The 23,514-nt window shown below is 35.8% G+C and overlaps 1 protein-coding gene and 1 non-coding gene across 2 annotated transcripts; one reads left to right on the forward strand and one right to left on the reverse strand.

The window, feature by feature from the left end:
- Positions 1-12,668: 12,668 nt before the first annotated feature.
- LOC116003888 lies at positions 12,669-14,303 on the reverse strand. The gene has a single exon (XM_031243829.1). It carries the CDS (start codon positions 14,301-14,303, stop codon positions 12,669-12,671), a length of 1,635 nt encoding a protein of 544 aa, XP_031099689.1.
- Positions 13,732-13,838, forward strand: LOC116005384. The gene has a single exon (XR_004094965.1). It is a non-coding gene; the product is annotated as a small nucleolar RNA R71 (small nucleolar RNA).
- Positions 14,304-23,514: the final 9,211 nt, after the last annotated feature.

A 23,514-nucleotide genomic window follows, 5' to 3' on the forward strand; every position in this document is an offset into this window, starting at 1 on the left:
GGTATCATCAAAAAGGGGGAAATTGTTACGAATAAAATGTAATAGTTTTGATGATACAAATTGTAATTTTTATTAGTCCCCTTATTTTATTTTGAGTCTAGTTTACAATCTCTAAAGGTCCAAGTCTAAAGTCAAAGTCATACGAAATTGAGGAGAATTAGACTTAATCAGCATATTGTTATTTATTAATTATATGCTGTGATCAACATTTTATTTGGAGAATATGAGGATGACTCAACGATGGAAGGAGGACAACTTTCAGGATGACAAATTGAACAGTGAAGATAGTTTGAATTTATTTATTCAAGAAGGAGAAAATGCTACTAAGGCCATTCTGAGAATAAAAGAGATTTGAGAAGAATATTAACCAATGAGTTAATATGGAGCAATGGTCAGAGTACGTAGCATGAACTAGAATGTCCAGTGTCCTACTGTGTGGAATTCGTTTTAAGCAAGGAGGATGATACTCTGTTTCCAGAATACACACTGGAATAGCTGGAAGTTGACGTCCCTGGGAGCAAAATTAGCGAAAATGCAAATGAAAAATCCAAATCTTGGAGATAAAATTCCTAAGTGAAAATTTAATTTTTGGTAACTAAAATTCTATCCAAAATTAAATTTTTGGACTGAGAAATTAAATTTAATTTTGGGATAAAAATTCGAAAATCCAAAATTAATTTTTGGAGGCAAATTTCGAATTAAGCAAGTGAAGACCAACTTGGAGGTATCGGTGAATTTTTCGGTGATATAATTTATGGTCAAGCAAGAGTCACCGGAGAAAATATTTTGGAGAGATCAACTTGACAATCAGAAGAAGAAATTGCAATTGGACGAATGGGCTTCTTACAAGAGGAATAATGACATAGGCCAAATTTCAAATTCATCTGGCAAAGACCATGGAGAGCTTCAGAACAAGTTGGCAAATTATTTCAAGATTCAAAATGGACGATCAAGATTTGAAGATCTACAACAAGTGTAATTTTAATTTTAAAAATTATGATTTCAATTTTAAAAAATTTATATATATATATATATATATATATATATATATATATATATATATATATATATATATATATATATATATATATATATATATATATATATATATATATGTATGTATAATTTTTTACGATTTTTAATTATAATAATTATTCAGGGACGGGGCGGGGCGGGGAGGTGTATCGCTGACCCCAGCGGGGAATTGAAAAAATTTCCCGATCCCTGAAAATTTTCTCCATCCTCGTCCCCTTTTCAAACGGGACGGGGCACATTGCCATCCCTAGTAGGGGCAGGATCATCACTATAGCGAAGTCCCAATGAACATTAATTCCCTACGAAACACTCCCTTAAGTGTGCACACCCCCTACTCCCCTAGTAGGATTCCAAGCCTAAAAGAGTAGAAAACCAGCCCTTAGCAACTCAAGATGTTTTTTACCATGTTACCATTCACTCATAGATATCTAGGATGTTTTCTACCGAATATATCTCAAAATAGGACCACAGCCCTAGGTAGAGACAGAGCTCACCATACTCATCTCTCACATCAAGTATCTATGATGTTTTCTACCAGATACAATTCACAATGATAGGACCGCAACCCAAATCCCAAGTACAAGTCCTCTAAAATACGTACATTTTTATAGTTATTTCTTCCAAAGTAAAATATTTCACATATACCCTCCCTAAATAATATTTTTGTAACATAATCATCCAAAATACATTTTTATAATAATAATACCCTCAAAAATAAAGTAAATGTTTTTCAATACATTATGCACGTAGGCTATAAAAATACCCTTCCCAAAGGTAACCCCAAAATAATAAAATACTCACATATTTTTTTAGAAAGAAAATGTTTCCAAATCATATATGTATATAAATCATTTTCAAAATATGATTTTCTCAAACATAGCGTCTCCATCTCACATAAAATCTGTAACACAAATATCACGAGGCATCTAAAAGAAAAGTAAAACAATAAAGAGAAAAGGACAATACTCACACAATTCCATAGTATATAGATTTTCAAAGCATATACTACCCAAAATACATATATATATGTACATAATAATATTCAAGTATATAATATAATTTCTCAAAATATAAATCATTCCCCAAAATAGTATAATTTAATATAATTTATTGTACATAGGTTTTCATGTTATATATATATATATATATTCAAATATAGATGCTAGGTTTATCAAATTAAGAATTAGAATAACTTAATTAGAAAGGCCTTTGCTTATTAACTAAGAGGTTAAGGGTTGAAACCTAACTTTAAACAAAATAAGCCATTTTCTAAGTATAATGTATAATAAAAACACAAGGAAATGTAAGCAACCAGATTCTAAGTATAATAGATTCAAGCCCAGACTTCACATGCACAAGACCACGCCCAGACAAGTGTGCCACCATGGAACTATGTCATAGAACTTACAATTCTGTGACTAAGTTCCGTGGTACACACGTGACACTGTCACGGAACTTGCAGTTCCGTGTGTAATACGGAACTGCCCTGCGATCACGCTACAGTCCCAGCATGCATTACAGACAACCACCAAACAAAGCAAAACAACACCAAAATCTCATCTCAAACACATTAACATACCATCAAGCTCCCACAGAAAACCATATAACATAAATACAAAGCTTATAACAAATTTTTAGCCCAAATATACATACAAAGCACCATATAAAAATATTTTTGAAGCCAAGAAAAGCGTATGAACATATAGTAGGCAACACATTTAAATAGAGCAAAATAAATAGGTTTTGACATCATATTCCTTACCTTAGAGCTAGCCTTAACCACAAGGGTTCTCTCTTTCTATTCCTCAAGCTAGATCTCCTCCTTCACCACCTCCTAAGACCCCAAAACTCAAGCAACCCAAACAACAACATACACACACATATAAACATACGGTGAGAAGCTATGGAGAATAAATAAAGAGAGAAGAAGAAAGAGAGAAGGAAGCTTACTGTGATGCTTGACCCTAAACTTATGCCTATGCTACTAACACTGCTCATGCAAGGAAAACAACCAGAAGGAATGAAGAGAATGAGAAGGGTATGGTACTGTAGTTTATATACATACACGAAACCCTAGGTTACAAAAGAGGGTTGTGGCTAATATTTTGTCTTCAAAATTTCAAGAACACACTTGGATTTTATTTTGTGCTGAACTTTGGGTTAAAAGATTGGGTTAAAAATGTTGGATCTAAGGGTTTAAAGAAAATATGATTGACAAGCTGTGGGTATGTGGTGAGTGAATGTGGTATGGAAGGTGTTAAAACGAATAGTCAAGACTCCCCGAGTGTCGTGTCTCTCAAGGATGACAAATTGGAGCGAATTAGTGTTGGCATTTAGGAGGTTAAAAGACAAGAGTTGCAAGGATTACTAAGGAACACTTGGGTCATAGATTTGGGGGTTGCAACGGTGTATTTAAACAAAACAAACTGAAAAGAACAAGGAGGTGTGTGACTTAGTTAGTCCAAATGATTGATTATCCAAAGGGAATGTGGAAATGAGTTTGACGTCACACTTGGACTCTCAATCCTCATTCGGTTGAGGCATTTTATCGAACACATTGCCTACCACTCCTCTCGTACCTTATCCTTTCGGATGGAGGGCGGAGATGTAGATGAGTTGGACTCGTGAGATGATAAGACTCCGAGATACCCTTATTTCAGGCACATTTTAGGGTGTTTTATCGCGTCTATAGCATCCTTACTTGGTAAATTATGTGCGTAAATGCTTGAAAATCACTAACTGATGCGTAGAAGCTACTTTTAGCTTAAAAGAAGTAAAACAGGAGCCCCGGGAGCAAATAGGACCAAAAGATGAGCTTAAAGAGCAAACCAGGCAAGAGCGGAGCCCCGGAGGACCAAACTGGAGGGCCACACTCGTGTGAGCATGCGTGAAAACTTTCCAGTAGCTTCCCACGCACGCTCACACGCGTGTGAGAGGCGTGGAGACGGTGATGCGCGAATTTCAGCTAGGGTTGTCATTTCGGAGACTATTTAAACCCCTTTGATGAATTTTCAGAGGAGGTTCCCAGAAAAATTAGTTTTCTTTTTCTTAGTTCTTCCTTTGGAGAACTTTCTCCATTTTTCTTAGTTTTTTAGATTAGATCAATCTCCATTGTAGCAAGACAACAAGCTTGGATTGAAGATCTTCTTCTCTCTAGGTGATCTCTATTTCATTTCTATAATTTTAGCTATCTTGTTCTTGGATTAAATTAGCTTTTGTTTGCATTTCATACTATGAGTAGCTAGTTTAGTCTTGGGATTTGGATTGTGTGATTGAATATTGCTTGTGTGATGATCTTATTTCTATATCTTGGATCTATGAGTTTGTGTTGATGGATTATCTATTCTTGTCTATTGATTGTTGTTTTGATGAGATCTTGTTTGGATTTGGCCAATCTAAATGAGAGATTGAGTTCTTGACTCTTTCATTTCTTTGATTAGAGTTAGGATTTGAAGCTTGACACAATCATAGTTCCTATGGACTTCTTAAAAATAGTAGGATAGTGTGTAGCTTAAGTGTTTGATGAAATTTCTCTTAGAACTTTGGATGTTTGAAGGCACTCCTAAGTCAAAGAAGCCTTAGTACACAAAGGTGGAAAAGGACTAAGACAACACACTCTTGAATAGACAATATCCTAGCAATCCTAATCCATGACCTTAGACACTCCACGATACAATATCCATGAACACTATCCAATCCCTACCCCTTTTACATATTCATAAAATCACTTTTACTTTACTACTCTCTTGCACTCAAACCAAACAAATGAACTACTCTCACTCACAAATCACCATTCATCACACTCAAATCCTATGCATGACCCAATCAAGTAAAGTCCCGAACGTTTGACACACCTCCACGTCCCTCCTTCAAGACCGACACTCGGGGAGTCACAGACTTTCCGTTTTAACATATAAATATCTTTTGACGAATCAACCCCTACACAATACTGCTTTTTCAAAAAAAAAATGGCGTCGTTGCCGGGGAGGGCAATAGGTTGTCATATGTTTTTGTTTACTTTGATTGCATGAATGCTAGATTTGAGTAATGTTAATCCATTCCACTTAATTTTGTTTTATTTTTACTTGTCTTTGCTACTAACCCAATTGACTACTTCTAGTCAATAGTGTAAATTTTTGTTTCATTGATAATTTTACTAGGTGAATGCACACGCGAGCAAAAGGAAATCAAGGTTTACTACCCTACATTCCTGAAATTAATAGAGCAACTAGAAGGAAAAATACCCAAGGATCACTAATGGCTTCATCAAGCGCAACAAGAAATCCACAAGGAAGAGGCACAACCGTACCAAATCCACCCCCAGTTCCAATTAATCCACAAGTACCGATTAACCATGAGGAACCAATCATTGAAGAACCACAAGCTAACAGAGCAAACAATGAAGAGAACATTCGTGAAGAAGAATATTATGGAAATCCTCAAGAACCACAAAGATCAATTGCAGATTACATGACTCCGGATTTTTAGATGCCCAACTCGATCTATGTACCTCCAATGGAGAATGTCAACTTTCACGTGCATCCAACTATTCTCACACTAGTTCAGAACAATCAGTATTCGGGATTACCATCTGAAGATCCCAACGCACACATCACAAGGTTTATACGAGCATGTGGGATGTACAAACAAGAAGGCGTTAGCGAGGAAATAGTTCGACTCAAATTATTCCCATTTTCAGTTATAGGAGAGGCAGCACGATGGTTGGAAAGCCAAGACGACAATCATTTCAGAACGTGGCAACAGTTGTATCGTGAATTCATGAACAAGTTCTTTCCCATTACAAAAACTATGAGGATTAGAAGATTGATACAAGAATTCAAACAAGGAAGACTTGAAAGTTTGGGAGAGGCTTGGCGAAGATTTAAAGTTCTTAAAAGGCAATGCCCACAAGATCTGATGCACCCATGGGACATGATTAGCTCATTCTATGGAGGGTTGACAGATGAAGGAAAAATGTTGCTTGACTCATCCTCCAGCGGTGCCTTTTGTCTCCCTAGCTTTGCAAGAAGCTGAAGAACTAATCGAGAGAATATCTAAGAACACATCCTGTTGGTATGACCGAAGAGGAGATCATGGAGGAATTTATGAAGTTGATAATCGAGTGGCGAGTGAGGGCAAAATAGAAGCAATGAACCACGAAATCAAAAAGCTATAGGCTATGGTAGAAAAAAATGGAAGGAAAGCCCAAGCCTTGCATGGCATTGGCACTTTATTGTAATATCTGTGGAGGACCTCATGACACCAATATTTGCACTTCTCCGTCTGCATCTGAACAAGTTGAGGTGGTAGATTACCAAATGAACTCCAACTTCAATGCTTATGGACAAAACCAAAGATCAAACAACAATTGGAAACAAGAAGAGGGTTGGAACAATAGCAACAATGATGGATATCAAGCGCGAGGACAATACAACTATGGAAACAAGCCTGCATATGGACAGAATGACAAGAACAGACTAATGTACAATCAAAACCAAGGAAATGGAAATCAAATGACCCAGTTCAGGCCACAATACAAATCTCAACTTGACTTTACTCAACAAAGGAGGGATGACATCCGTGAAGTAGATGAAAGACTTACAAGGACGATCATGTAACTCAAAAATAATCCGGCAAATCTGAAACAAGAGATTACTCAAGAGATTAGACAAGAAATTTCTAGTCTTCGACAAGAGTCTAAAGCCACACATAAAACAATTGAGAATCAAATTTCTCAGATGTTTAACATGATGTCAGACCGACACTACGGACAACTCCCGAGTAACACTGAAAACAATCCGAAAGAGAGAGTCAACGCCATTGATGCAAAAGAAGAAACACATGTGAAATGTGATCCGATGGATGCCATCTGTGGAAAATGTCAATGTTAGGTAGATGACCAAAGAAACAAGACTACCTCTTGTAGTCCCAATCTAGAATTGAAGAATGCGAGCGGTTCATGCACCATATCAATGAAGGAACACAAGGAGAAAACCACTTTGGAAGAATGCCCGAAAGAAAAGGAGCTACCACAAGACAACATAAAAAGTTCAAAAGAGAAAGAAACGGCTCGAGAAGGTACAATTAAAAGTTCAAAAGAGAAAGAAACGGCTCGAGAAGGTACAATTAATGGTTCAAAAGAGAAAGAAACGGCTCGAGAAGGTACAATTAATGCTTTTATCCGAAAATTTTTCAATAACAAAGAATGCCGTGAGTTATTTCAGAATGAAATTTGTGATAATTTTACATGTTTAAGCCAAGAATCTTCGGCTTGTTTGACTGAGGGATACCCCAGAAAGAAGGGTGACCCTAGAGCTTTGTTGATTCCTTGTTCTATACAGAATTAGGAACCTAGAAACGCTCTTGCTGATCTTGGTGCTTCTATTAATGTCATGTCTTCAAATCTTTTTGAAAAATTGAACTTACCATGTTTGAAACCGACGAGGCTGACTCTACGTTTAGCTGACAGAACCACGTGGTATCCTGAAGGCTTAGCGGAAGATGTTATAGTAATAATAGAGAAATTTCTTGTGTGGCGAGCTGTCGTTGGCTCCCAAATTAAACCTTAAAAACGTAGTAGTGAGAGTAAGGATCGTTCCCACGAGGAGTAACTAGTTTGATTTATGAGTTCAAATTAAAGAGGAGGGTTCGGTATGAAATTAACATTCAAAATAAGTAAATGAATAAATAAATAAATAAGAATAGAAAATATGATAATCAAGCCAAAGTTTACGAAAGAAATCAATTGAACTTTTAATACTTGGTCTAAGAAAACATTCACCACTGGATTTTAGTAACTGATCATAGATTCATGGTTAATTCATAACAATTGAGTATTCATTGTGGAATTAATTTCCGATTTTCCTTAGCCATAGGTAATCAAACACAAGCGGTATCAACTATCCCTAACTATCAAATAACACAAGACAAGCACTTATATTTAATTTGATAGCAACATTAAAATGAGTAAATCAACGAAACTGAATAACATAAACACATACGGCTATGTTTAATTAATATTAATATTCCTCCTAGGACTAAATTAATACTAATGCCATATTAATAAATTCCAGTTGCTACACAGATTAGAAAACCAATTGAACGAATCGCTAACTAATCTAGCAATAAACTGTTCAAGTAATTAAACTAGTAGGCCTCCTAGCAATTAACTGGAACAATCATATAAAATAAAAACACAAAGAAATATCAATTACTCAAATGAAGATGAATTCAATATAAAGAATTAATTCAATCTCACAGTACAAATTGATCCAGGGTTCATGTAACCTTGAGCAAGTTTAGAGAATTAGCCTCGCAGGGCCATGAACCAGAAAATTTTAACAGAAAAATATAAACTTGTAAACTGGAGAAACTATCAAATTATGCACAGCTAGTCNGCTACCACAAGACAACATAAAAAGTTCAAAAGAGAAAGAAACGGCTCGAGAAGGTACAATTAATGCTTTTATCCGAAAATTTTTCAATAACAAAGAATGCCGTGAGTTATTTCAGAATGAAATTTGTGATAATTTTACATGTTTAAGCCAAGAATCTTCGGCTTGTTTGACTGAGGGATACCCCAGAAAGAAGGGTGACCCTAGAGCTTTGTTGATTCCTTGTTCTATACAGAATTAGGAACCTAGAAACGCTCTTGCTGATCTTGGTGCTTCTATTAATGTCATGTCTTCAAATCTTTTTGAAAAATTGAACTTACCATGTTTGAAACCGACGAGGCTGACTCTACGTTTAGCTGACAGAACCACGTGGTATCCTGAAGGCTTAGCGGAAGATGTTATAGTAATAATAGAGAAATTTCTTGTGTGGCGAGCTGTCGTTGGCTCCCAAATTAAACCTTAAAAACGTAGTAGTGAGAGTAAGGATCGTTCCCACGAGGAGTAACTAGTTTGATTTATGAGTTCAAATTAAAGAGGAGGGTTCGGTATGAAATTAACATTCAAAATAAGTAAATGAATAAATAAATAAATAAGAATAGAAAATATGATAATCAAGCCAAAGTTTACGAAAGAAATCAATTGAACTTTTAATACTTGGTCTAAGAAAACATTCACCACTGGATTTTAGTAACTGATCATAGATTCATGGTTAATTCATAACAATTGAGTATTCATTGTGGAATTAATTTCCGATTTTCCTTAGCCATAGGTAATCAAACACAAGCGGTATCAACTATCCCTAACTATCAAATAACACAAGACAAGCACTTATATTTAATTTGATAGCAACATTAAAATGAGTAAATCAACGAAACTGAATAACATAAACACATACGGCTATGTTTAATTAATATTAATATTCCTCCTAGGACTAAATTAATACTAATGCCATATTAATAAATTCCAGTTGCTACACAGATTAGAAAACCAATTGAACGAATCGCTAACTAATCTAGCAATAAACTGTTCAAGTAATTAAACTAGTAGGCCTCCTAGCAATTAACTGGAACAATCATATAAAATAAAAACACAAAGAAATATCAATTACTCAAATGAAGATGAATTCAATATAAAGAATTAATTCAATCTCACAGTACAAATTGATCCAGGGTTCATGTAACCTTGAGCAAGTTTAGAGAATTAGCCTCGCAGGGCCATGAACCAGAAAATTTTAACAGAAAAATATAAACTTGTAAACTGGAGAAACTATCAAATTATGCACAGCTAGTCNATATAAACTTGTAAACTGGAGAAACTATCAAATTATGCACAGCTAGTCTGATTCCTCAACAACAAGAACTCACTGCTATTTATACACTTCTAATCCCAACAAAAAAATCTTAAATTGAGGAAAATAATTAATTTGAAAATTAATATGAACCTCTCAAAAATAGACTCAAATGGTGAAAATTATCTTTGCCATCCGTTTCCCCTGTTGACCGATGATATTTTCTCCAGAATTCCGATGAGTCGCGAGTGCCGTTGATGAAGCGACAGAGTCTTCGCATGTCTTCGTACGTGAGCTGCTGCACAAGGAACATCCAAATATTTGAATTCATTTTTTTGTTTATTTAGTAGGCTAGGTTATTATATATATTGGGCCAAACTTATTAGACAACCAAAGGAATGGGCTAAGATGTTTTTGGACTAAAAATAATACTTAAATCATAATAAAGAATTGGGCTACAAGTTTGTTGGACTCAAACTTAAAATTATTAACTACATAAAATATTTATTTAACTTATTGATTACTAAACTTTAAAAATAAATAATTATTATATAATAATAAATAATTAATGCTAAAATATTATAAAGATGTACATAAAATAAAGATATAAAATATGTCTATCAAATTCCCCCACACTAAAACATTTGCTTGTCCCCAAGCAAAAATTATTATTTGCTAAATAAATTTAAATAAAATTCCCAAAATGCATAACACATCATGAACAACAATCTGAAGCACCCTTCAATTAATAAGTTAGCACCCGAGTTCAAAATATGGAGAGAACTAAATAAGTAAGCCCTCACAGGAACATCAGTCATAACGCTCAAGTGTTTGATGGGTATAAATTAATTCCACTCAAGTTCATTCCTATAAAATTGCTCTACCATAGGCTTGCATATCTTCTCAATCACCACTACAAGAGCCATGCATGACACAAATCATAAGGACTTTTCATAGCTTGTAATGGGGTTAGGGCTAAGGTAGGGAATATTTAGGAAAGTAGCTCAAAAAGCTTTCAAACTAGAGGAGCAAATAAATACAAAGAATCCAACACCCTCAATTCCCATTCAAAAACACTTTCTATTGATGCTTCGACATGAGTATCATTCTCAAAAACAAATAATTTTTCTCAATATTACAAGAATTTTCTCTTACTCCATTTATTCAAAAGTAACTTCAAACTCAAAACTAATTGCTAATTCTTTCTCATTTTTCCATAAATTTTCAGCAACATTTTTTCCATTTTCCAAACATATACTCTTCATTTTTTTTATTCATTTTTCCAATCTTTCTTACTTTTTTTTTTTTGGAATCATGAACTGCCTTCACTTTCTTTTTTTTTTTTTTTTGAACAAGAATTCCCTTTACTTTCTTTGTTTTTTTGAACAAGAATTGCTTTCACTTTCTTTGTTTTAAAAGGCCAAAAACAAATTGCCAATAACGAGAGACAACCCACCTCACTCTCAATCTTATTAACAAAAACAAGTGATCTCCCCCACACATTTTCTTCACAAACCACGTAGAAAAATTTGCTCCACTAGTTATTCAACTGGGTCTAGGCATTAATTTATGGTATAAAAGGCTTGTAATGTGGTTCAAATAAAGAAAAGAAAAGGTCAAAAAGCTCAAAGTGGGTTAACAAAGGAAAATAAATCATAGGACAAATCGGTTATTTGGCTAGTGAGGCTCAAAATCAAATAATGGCCTTAATCACACTTGAATCATGCATGGTCAAATTAGCTTTAACAGAGAATCAAGGCAAGTTCTAGAGAAACAAAATTATGGAAGAAATCACACAATATAAGGAAAATAAGACCGAAGTGTCAGTCAATGGCTCAAAGTCTCACAGGTTTATTGCTTACTTAATCTAGCCACTACATATCAAACAAGAAATATAATGCTAACAAACTAATCACAACTTGCCAAACTATCTATTCAATCATGTTATGAATTTCAAGAAAGTAAATATAATATTTTTTTCAATAATAATAATAATAATACTTAATTTGCATAAAATAGCAATAAAATATTTTTTTAAAATTTTGACATAACAAAAACAAACAAATAAAACTAAATTCCCTCCCCCACACTTATTATCAACATTGTCCCCAATGTTGAATAAAATGCATAGAAGAAATAAAGGAAATTAAATAAGAATAGTGAATAAAAGAAAAAGAATGGAACAAAATCACCTTGGGTTGCCTCCCAAGTAGCGCCTTTGTTTATCGTCGTTGGCTCGACTTATTGCTTAAACAATTCTTTAAATTTCCATCGTCTTTTTGAGTACCTTTGACGATTATTATTATTCAAAGAAACAGTACCTTCCTGCAAATTAGTACTCAAAAATGATTTATTAATTTTTTCATCTTTATTCTCATTAGATGCAATCTCATCGAATTTAACAACCTTCAAAGAATCAACAAAAATTGCAAAATTATCACAACTAGGAGATTTTATGGTATCATAAATATTAAAACTCACAAATTCACCATTAAACTCCATAGTAAGCATACCACTATGAATATCAATTTAAGTTTTTGCAGTTTTTAAGAATGGCCTTCCTAACAAAATATGAGGAATTTTATTATTATTTTCCACATAAAAATAAGCAGGAAAAACCAAATTATTAACTTCAACAAGCACATCCTCAATCACACACCTAGGATATGTAGTTGATCCATCAGCCAATTGAATTACTACACAAGTTTTCTTCAGGGGTCCAAGATTTAAAGAAGTATAAACAGAATATGGCATGACATTGATAGAAGCTCCTAAATCTAACATGGCTTTTTCAAATTTCACACCACTTATCATGCATGGAATAGTAAACATACCTGGATCTTTGCACTTTTCAGGAAGCTTGTTTTGACTAGCCAGAAAGACTTTCTCTTGCACTTTCACTTCCTCAACTTTTCCTTCATTTTGTTTCTTTTTTATAGTGCATAACTCTTTCAGAAACTTTGCATAACGAGGTAGTTTTTAATAGAATCTAACAATGAATTATTACCCTCATATTCACGAAATGTCTCATATAAATCATTATTTGACTTTGTTTTTCTTGTTTCTAAAAGAGCTTGAGGAAATGGGGGTACTGGTTTGTAATCAGAAAAAGAGGAAAACTTACCTTGAGACTTCTCGTTATTGTTGGCAATGTCCCCCACACTTGTTTCATTTTCCGAATCAACATTCCTTTCCAGCGACATACCTGTCACGCTAATTGCACTTACATTCTCTTTAGGATTAACGACTGTTTGAGATGGTAAGTTTCTAGAGTTTTGTGCCTCCAACCTGTTGACTGCAGTTGCCAGTTGACCCACCTGTCTTTCCAAGTTCTGAATACTAGCCCTTGTTTCTTGAATACTTGACATTGTCTCTTGTTGGAATTGTTGTGTTTCTTGTTGGAACTGTAAAGTATTAGTAGCAAGAGATTTAACAATATTTTCAAGATTCATACCTAAGTTAGTGCTTTGGGCCGGTTGTTGACTTGGAGGAAATGGTGGTCTATACTGCTGAAAATTACAACGGTTCTGAACAACCCGGTTCCCTTGTGAGTTTCCATAACTAAGGTTTGGGTGATCCCTCAAACCAGGATTATATGTATTAGAAAATGGATCATACTTACCTTGAGGTTGTCCAGGAAAACCTCCAGCCATGTTGACATGTTCAATAGGTTCTTCTTTAAGAGTTGGGCAAGTATCAGTTTGGTGCCTAACTACCGAGCAAATTCCACAAGCCTTCACAGTTTGCATATTTCCTACAACTAATTGACGAACAAGAGTAGTTAAACCAGCCACTTGTTGTTCAAGATTGGAAATACTTACCTCATTCACTTGCTTGGACGGTTGGACAAGTCTATTGCCAAATTGTTGAGAATTTGCAGCCATGTTTGCAATTAGATTCTTTGCAGCATCCGGTGTCTTATCAACTAAAGCACCTCCACTTGCAGCATCAATCATGCTTCTATCAGTTGGAAAGAGTCCTTCATAAAAGTACTTAATGAGCAATTGTTCAGTGATTTGGTAATGAGGGCAACTCGCACAAAGCTTCTTAAAACGCTCCCAATATTCATATAATGATTCTCCATTGTGTTGCCTTATACCACATATTTCTTTTCTGATGTTGGCTGCCTTTGAAGCTGGAAAGTATTTTTCAAGGAACACCGTCTTCAAGTCATTCCATGTGGTGATGCTCCCGAAAGGTAGATAATATAGCCAGTCCTTTGCTGAATCCTTCAAAGAAAAAGGAAAGGCTCTCAACTTGATTTGTTCTTCAGTAACCCCCGTGGGTTTCATACTTGAACATACCACATGAAATTCTTTTAAGTGTTTATGAGGATCTTCACCTGCAAGTCCATGAAAAGAAGGCAAAAGATGAATTAACCCAGATTTTAATTCAAATTGTACATTACCATCTAAAGCAGGAAACGTAATGCATAAAGGCTGTTGATCTAAATTTGGAGCTCCAAGCTCTTTTAAAGTCCGATTTTGAGCCATGGGTTTTTCTTCCAAATCAGAATGGGAGGAAGATGGGGAATCAGTAGCCAGTGCACTAAACTCCAATTTCCTACGAGATTGTTTTCTTAACATGCGTAGAGTTCTTTCAATTTCTGGATCGTATGGCAATATTTCTCGATTAGCAAATCAAGTTATAGGCATAAACCATAAAAGATATTGCAGAAATTAGACAAAGTAATGAAGACACCAAAAATTTATTAATTTTTTTTTGACAAATGACGAAGAAGAATAAATGAATAAATAAGCAAACGAATAAACACAAAAATAAACTAGAAAAGCTCCCCGGCAACGGCGCCAAAATTTGGCGAGCTGTCGTTGGCTCCCAAATTAAACCTTAAAAACGTAGTAGTGAGAGTAAGGATCGTTCCCACGAGGAGTAACTAGTTTGATTTATGAGTTCAAATTAAAGAGGAGGGTTCGGTATGAAATTAACATTCAAAATAAGTAAATGAATAAATAAATAATTAAGATTAGAAAAGATGATAATCAAGCCAAAGTTTACGAAAGAAATCAATTGAACTTTTAATACTTGGTCTAAGAAAACATTCACCACTGGATTTTAGTAACTGATCATAGATTCATGGTTAATTCATAACAATTGAGTATTCATTGTGGAATTAATTTCCGATTTTCCTTAGTCATAGGTAATCAAACACAAGCGGTATCAACTACCCCTAACTATCAAATAACACAAGACAAGCACGTATATTTAATTTGATAGCAACATTAAAATGAGAAAATCAACGAAACTGAATAACATAAACACATGCGGCTATGTTTAATTCATATTAATATTCCTCCTAGGACTAAATTAATACTAATGCCATATTAATAAATTCCAGTTGCTACACTGTTCAAGTAATTAAACTAGTAGGCCTCCTAGCAATTAACTGGAACAATCATATAAAATAAAAACACAGAGAAATATCAATTACTCAAATAAAGATGAATTCAATATAAAGAATTAATTCAATCTCACAGTACAAATTGATCCAGGGTTCATGTAACCTTGACCAAGTTTAGAGAATTAGTCTCGCAGGGCCATGAACTAGAAAATTTTAACAGAAAAATAAAAACTTGTAAACTGGAGAAACTATCAAATTATGCACAGCTAGTCTGATTCCTCAACAACAAGAACTCACTGCTATTTATACACTTCTAATCCCAACAAAAAACTCTTAAATTGAGGAAAATAATTAATTTGAAAATTAATATGAACCTCCCAAAAATAGACTCAAGTGCTGAAAATTATCTTTGCCATCCGTTTCCCCTGTTGATCGATGATATTTTCTCCAGAATTCCGATGAGTCGCGAGTGCCGTTGATGAAGCGACAGAGTCTTCGCATGTCCTCGTACGTGAGCTGCTGCACAAGGAACATCCAAATATTTGAATTCATTTTTTTGTTTATTTAGTAGGCTAGGTTATTATATATATTGGGCCAAACTTATTAGACAACCAAAGAAATGGGCTAAGACGTTTTTGGACTAAAAATAATACTTAAATCATAATAAAGAATTGGGCTACAAGTTTGTTGGACTCAAACTTAAAATTATTAACTACATAAAATATTTATTTAACTTATTGATTACTAAACTTTAAAAATAAATAATTATTATATAATAATAAATAATTAATGCTAAAATATTATAAAGATGTACATAAAATAAAGATATAAAATATGTCTATCATTGTGCCTGTCGATTTTATTGTTTGTAAGATGGGTGATGATGATCCCCATGAATCCTTAATTCTGGGAAGACCATTTCTGGCTACTTGTCGTGCACGAATAGATGTGAGTTCAGGTGAAATTACCCTTAGATTCGATGGACAAGCCATAAATGATGAAAAGGAAAATGCGAAAGAAGAACCTGATGAAAATGAAAGGGCAAAGGTCAAAGCTAAGATGAAACCAAAACCAAAGTGGAAAAATGACAAGCTTACATGGAAGAACACGTGGTTACTAAAATGCTTCTTACCCACTACCAAGGAATATGGTTGAATTTTAACCAAGGTATGATGCGTCTAGCCAATGACGTAAACCGTGGCACTTCTTGGGAAGCAACCCAAGGTTTTAATAATATGCTTTACATCATTTTTATGCTTTCGTTTTTTTTTTTTTATGTTTTTATTCTAATAAATTGCTACAATCATTTAGAACCATGTTTTGAGGACTAACTTGTAGGAGTCGGGACTAAAAATTGCTTTTGAAAGGCTAAGTTTGGACTTAGGTATGAAGGGAAAAGCCAAAACCGGAAGAAAACAATGCAGTGGACTGCCACGTGAGCTCACACGTCTGTAGCCGTGCATGGGAACGAAGCAGTAGCTTCCCACGCACGCTCACACGCGTATAGCCATGAGTGGGAGCGAGACAGAGAGCTCCCACGCACGGTCACACTCGTGTGACCGGCGTGAAAGCCTCCTACGGATTTAAAACCCTTGTTCGGCCATTCGACGCCATTTTGCTCCCAAAACCTATGTTTCTCTTCTCTTCTCCACGCAAGGAAGAACCCAAACTCAAGGTTTGAACACATCTTTTACTTTTTACCTTCAAAGAAGATCAAAAACATCAATGTCCAGGTAATTTCTCATCTTTTTAACTCTTTATCCTTGAATATTCATGAGTTTGGAAGAGCTTGAATGAGAAAATTGTTCTACTTTCCCTTGCATGATTTTGAATGTTTTGAATGTTTAAATTGGTTTATAATGCTTCATAGAACTATCCTTTGATGTTTTCTTTCATTATTGATGGTTACATTGATGGATTGTTATATATTTTTGAGTTTCAAGTGTGAACACCATTGATGAACAAATGGGTTTGTTAGATTTCTTGTTGAAATTATGAAATTGATGCTTGAATTGATGAACAAACTTGTTGTAGAACTATTATATGCCATCAATTTGACTTTTCACATGCTACATTGCCCAAATTGAATTTTCAATTTCAAACCCTAATTTTGAATTTGGGGAAGAAGATGAAGTTGACTTTTTGGAATTCTTGACTTTTGTAGTTGACTTCTTATTTGACTATCAAATTGAAATATCTTATGATGAATTTATGCATGTGTGTGATAATGGAATGATATTGTTGATATTCTTATACTAGAATTGTCCAAAATATAGGGGAAACTATGGTGAAATTTTTGAAAATTCTCAGCCCTATATGTTTGAAATCCATTATCTTGACAAGGAATTTTACACAATTACAATGGTGACTTATTTGAGAATTACTTATTCAAAACCAATTACCATGAATGTTAATTTCTACAATTTGTAGGATGGGACGCTCAAAGGAAACGGCAAAGAAATCAAAGCATGATTATGGTGAATCGAGTCGATCGAGGACACGGCAACAAGCTACAGCTCAACAGGCTATGCAGGAGCAGGGGTCAAGGTCCTTACGACACTTGACACCCATCCAACTTACAACAGTAGATAACTATAAAGGGAAGCAGCTTTCTGTTGGTCGTCACTTCGACAATAACGTTTTAAGAGAATTTGGTTGTTTGAACGAAGTAAATAGGCTTCTCAGGCACCCACAGCTCCGCCATCTATTTGAGTGGAGAGGACCCACCTATGCACCTGTTACTTCTGAATTCTTAGCGACCTTGGAAATTTGAAAGGAGGTCAACAATGCAAGAGAATCCATTTCGTTCACTCTATTCGGCAACCACTACAGTATGTCTTTTAACACTTTGGGTGTTACGCATGGATTCCATGATGCCGTGAGCGTGTCCATGCCATATTTCAGAGACTTCAAGGAGGATTTTGATTCAGATGTAGTTGCTAGACAATATTGGAGAAGCATCACAAACAATGCCTCATACAACTCTTCAAACTTAAAGGCAAAACTCATCACCCGCAATGCTTTAAAGGCTATCAGATTAGCCTTTGCTATAAATCTCTCAGGCAGAACCACAAATCGCAACAAGGTATACAGGCAGGATTTGTTTTACATGTGGTGCATGGAGAATGAGGTTGGCATCAACATGGGCTTTCAAGCTAGAAAGTGGCTCCAGACCGAGCAAAAGCGTAAGGTTCAGACTGTGTTTATCGGTCCTTTCGTTACTAGACTATGCTTCGGGTTGGGCCTATTGGACCGGTTGATGGGAGAGAGAGCTGAAGGTTGCACAATTTCTTTCTCCGTGGGTGAGTTCTTTGCCGCAGAATTAAAACTTGGAGGTGATGATGCACTTGATCTAGAGGTTTCTGATGAGGATGATGATGAGGACGAGGAAGAGAATGAGGAGGAGGTTACTGCACAGGAGCAAGGCCCTATTCTAATGGATTGGGACACGACGCAGAACTTTCATAGGCAGCTCCATGACGAATAGATGAACTACTGGCGTGAGCAGCATACATGACAAGAAGGCCACTTCACATCCATCTCCGCGACACAGGATGTCCACACCGAAGACCTCAACCGCATGAGAAGGGCGGTGGAGGAAAATGATAGGAGAATTACTGCGCTCGAAGCTAGATTCGATAGGCAATTCCAGCCCTTCGGTGATGACTGATGCTTTCCTTCGTTTATTCTCGATCCTGACCTATTGACATTTGATACTGAGTTCCTTGATAGTGGTTACTACGGTTGCTAGCTCCATCTGAACATTAGGATCCCTACGCGCGGGGTTCCGACTTTTATTTCCTTTATTTCTTTACTATGCTTTACTTATCTTTATTGCTTTATGTTATTTACATTCCAACTGCTTTACTTTTCTGCATTTCTATTCAAATAATTCTACTTAATTACATGCGTTATTATCTATGTTTCTGCTTTTATATTTCTATCAGCTTATAATAATTGAATAGTACTTCGAAAACCCTTTTGTATGTTATGTCTCCATTTCTTATAGAGCATTTATAACGGGAGCAAGCCTATGCTGGAAGCTAAAGTGTGGACAGAGGGATGCATACTTGGTTTATCCTCTTATCCCTTTTCTAATTTTAAGCCCCGTTTTGATCTTTAAAGTGTGGAGATATTTCATTATAGCTTTCTGTATGCGTATATTAGAGCTTACCATGATTAATAGGATCGTTTGATGCATACCCTATATCCCATAGCAATTTCCAAAGTGTGGAAAGGGATTTTTATTTGTCTACCTTTAGAATCCCTATTTCGTTCCTTTACCCTATACGCATGTAAACATCGAGGACGATGTTTGTTTTAAAGTGTGGAAAGGACGCACTTCGTGCTTTACATGCTTACATGCTTAGTATTAGAAGTTGAAGCTCTTGGGAATGATAAGCGGGTGCATTTGCAGTTTTGAAAAGAGAGTTATTATTTGTGTTATCTAGGGAGAATTTTGACTGGATGCCCAAAAAGTTTTACTCTCGAAATATCTTTGAGAAAGTTACTTTTCGCACCCACGAGAGTGTTTAGAGCCAAATAAGTTTATATTCTTGCCTGCTTGCATGATGTTCACCTCTTATTTACGTAGGACCTTGGTCAAGTATCTCTCGAAGTAGGAGTGTGCACTTTTTAATTTGAGAAAGATAAAACCAGCAAGGCCCGGAATTGAACTAACCTTGGTAGGGCATGGGGCAAAAGGTGAGCCTAATTGTAAGCTTAATGAGAAAACAAAATCCTTGACCATAAATAGAAAAAGGCATGAGGGGTTGACACGAGGAGAAGTCAAAAAGGCAAAAGGCCAATCACCAAGAGTTTTGCATGAGAGAGTATCTCGGAGACTTATGTGCTTAGATAGGAAAATGTCTTGCTTGAGGACAAGCAAGAAACAAAGTGTGGAAAATTTGATAAGACTCCGAGACACTCTTATTTCAGGCACATTTTAGGGTGTTTTATCGCGTCTATAGCATCCTTACTTGGTAAATTATGTGCGTAAATGCTTGAAAATCACTAATTGATGCGCAGAAGCTACTTTTAGCTTAAAAGAAGTAAAACAGGAGCCCCGAGAGCAAATAGGACCAAAAGATGAGCTTAAAGAGCAAACCAGGCAAGAGCGGAGCCCCGGAGGACCAAACTGGAGAGCCACACGCGTGTGAGAATGCGTGAAAACTTTCCAGTAGCTTCCCACGCACTCTCACACGCGTGTGAGAGGCGTGGAGATGGTGATGCGCGACTTTCAGCTAGGGTTGTCATTTCGGAGACTATTTAAACCCCTTTGATGAATTTTAAGAGGAGGTTCCCAGAAAAATTAGTTTTCTTTTTCTTAGTTTTTCCTTTGGAGAACTTTCTCCATTTTTCTTAGTTTTTTAGATTAGATCAATCTCCATTGTAGCAAGACAACAAGCTTGGATTGAAGATCTTCTTCTCTCTAGGTGATCTCTATTTCATTTCTATAATTTTAGCAATCTTGTTCTTGGATTAAATTAGCTTTTGTTTGCATTTCATACTATGAGTAGCTAGTTTAGTCTAGGGATTTGGATTGTGCGATTGAATATTGCTTTTCTGATGATCTTATTTCTATATCTTGGATCTATGAGTTTGTGTTGATGGATTATCTATTCTTGTCTATTGATTGTTGTTTCGATGAGATCTTGTTTGGATTTGGCCAATCTAAATGAGAGATTGTGCTCTTGACTCTTTCATGTCTTTGATTAGAGTTAGGATTTGAAGCTTGACACAATCATAGTTCCTATGGACTTCTTAAGAATAGTAGGATAGTGTGTAGCTTAAGTGTTTGATGAAATTTCTCTTAGTACTTTGGATGCTTGAAGACACTCCTAAGTCAAAGAAGCCTTAGTACACAAAGGTGGAAAAGGACTAAGACAACACACTCTTGAATATACAATATCCTAGCAATCCTAATCCATGACCTTAGACACTCCACTATGCAATATCCATGAACACTATCCAATCCCTACCCCTTTTACATATTCACAAAATCACTTTTACTTTACTACTCTCTTGCACTCAAACCAAACAAATGAACTACTCTCACTCACAAATCACCCTTCAGCACACTCAAATCCTATGCATGACCCAATCAAGTAAAGTCCCGAACGCTTGACACACCTCCACGTCCCTCCTTTGAGACTGACACTCGGGGAGTCACAGACTTTCCGTTTTAACATATAAATATCTTTTGAAGAATCAATCCCTACACAATATTGCTTCTTCATGAGAGGCCGCTATCGCGCACACACTCACTTTCCTAGAGTCTACTATCTATCCCGGCCGGAAATAGAAGCAAAGCATGAAGAACTTCAACCACACAAGACTAAACCCACTTCACCATTTTCACATTCATATGACAAAATTCAAGCATCAATCATAGGATCTAACATGGGGCACACACACCCCTCAACTTATCTACTCAAGCATTATCAAATTAAAGATTAAACAAAGCAAAATAACCAAATCAATATATTAAAGTTGCAATCTTTAAAGAACAAAAGTTTTAGCAATATACCTAGGGATCAATGGAGCTACTCCATCTTCGTTTCATCCTTCATCTTGCTTCTTTAGTCTATGGAAATTCTATCTATCTAATCTACTCTAAAGAAAAGAAAAAGGATTTCTCCCAAAGGGGAGAAACTCAAAGAACTCTATCTAAAGGGAATTGGGAATCCCCTGAAAAACCTATAAAGGCAATATATATAGCCTCCGAAATCTCACCCTAATTATTTCCGCGCTGTGTCGCGTCCACGCGCGTCACCACGCGTGTGGGCGTGCATGGGAGCATTCTAGTACGCAACCACGCGTGCCAACACGCGTGTTGGTGTGCGTGGTGAAGTTTGCTTCTGTTGTCTTCTTCTATGTTGTAGCTCTCGAGGATACGGTTCCATAGCCACCTGCCTCGCCTCATTGGGACATTCCTAGCTTCGGTTACGTCCGTTTTACTGAGGTGTTGCCGGAATGCCCTGCGAAATTTAAGATTTGTGCAAATTATATTGAAACACACATAATTAGTCCCTAGACCTATATGCAATGAAATTACCCTATCTTAGTATGTTTTTAGGTCTAATGGACATCTAACATAGCATATTTCACACCTAAATGACCCCAAAAACACGGCTACTTTTGGCACTTATCAATGATTTTCTAGAGTAAAAATCGGATAGGTTGAGTTTAGGCTCAAATCTTAGGCTCATAATAAATAATGCAAGGATCAAATGTTTGGCTTAGATAGATGTTTGGGTTAAAATTTTGGATAGAAATTATATCATATAAATAGGGCTTATAAAACATAAGTAACCTTATAAATATTTATACTTTAAATATTTGATTTAAAAATTATTTTGAGACAATACCCGTAGTGGTAATAATAATTTTGTTTCAAAAGCCTTTGTAGGAAAATAATTTGATTTTGAAATTTCTAGATATCAAATATAGATCAACGGGAAGAGAAGTACAAACAAAAGAACATTGCACCATTCAAGAGGCAAATCTGGGTCAAAAAAACTGAGATAATCTGCTATCCTACCACTGTTTTGTCAGCAACCTTATCTGATTCAATGTGGTATTTCGACAGTGGTGTTCTAGGCATATGACGGGAAATAACAAGCACCTCAAATTAGTTCAACCAAGCAATAGACCAGTAACTTTTAGAGATGGAAAAAATGGAAACATTCTTGAAAAATGTATTCTGGACGTTCATGGACTACCCCACTTGGAAGATGTATTACTAGTTCAAGGACTACGTGCCGACTTTCAGCATCAGTTAGTTGTGCGATCAAGACTAGAAAGTCTGATTCAACAAAAATCAATGTAGTGTGATGGACAAATCCAATCAACAAGTGATGGAGGGAACTCGATCTTTTGACAATTATTATATTATGCCAAATGATCTGGTATGCCAACAAACTAAAGTTGATGAGGTGAAACTGTGGCATCAAAAGTTAGGCCATATAAATTTCCGAGACATGGAAAAGTTGATCAAACTAGAAGCTGTTCGAGGAGTTTTCCAATTGAAAGTTGATCAAATTAGAAGCTGTTTGATAAGCACCAAGAATAGCACTTATAAGGGGTCTTAATTAGATTAAAAGTGCATCGTTTTGACATCCGATTACAACAATTGCATGCATTTTAGCTCAAATGCGATCAAAATCTTCTAACAACATTTCTAGAAAGAGTTTTGAGGTATTTCACAGGTTGGAGAGAGATTTGAGGCTAAAATAGAGCAAAAGACAAACAAGCCGAAATGCAGTAGCGTCCCACGCAGCCTCACACGCGTGAGGCTGGGCGTGGAATTATTCCAGTAAGCTCCCACGCTCGCCACCACGCGTGGAAGCAAGCGTGGTCGGGCCAAGGGTCTTTTTGTGAAATTTATCCCCTTTTTGTCACCTATATAAATCCCTTTTGCCCAAAACCTAGAGACA

Source organism: Ipomoea triloba, chromosome 14 (assembly GCF_003576645.1).
Source record: "Ipomoea triloba cultivar NCNSP0323 chromosome 14, ASM357664v1".
Classification (NCBI taxonomy): Eukaryota; Viridiplantae; Streptophyta; class Magnoliopsida; order Solanales; family Convolvulaceae; genus Ipomoea; species Ipomoea triloba.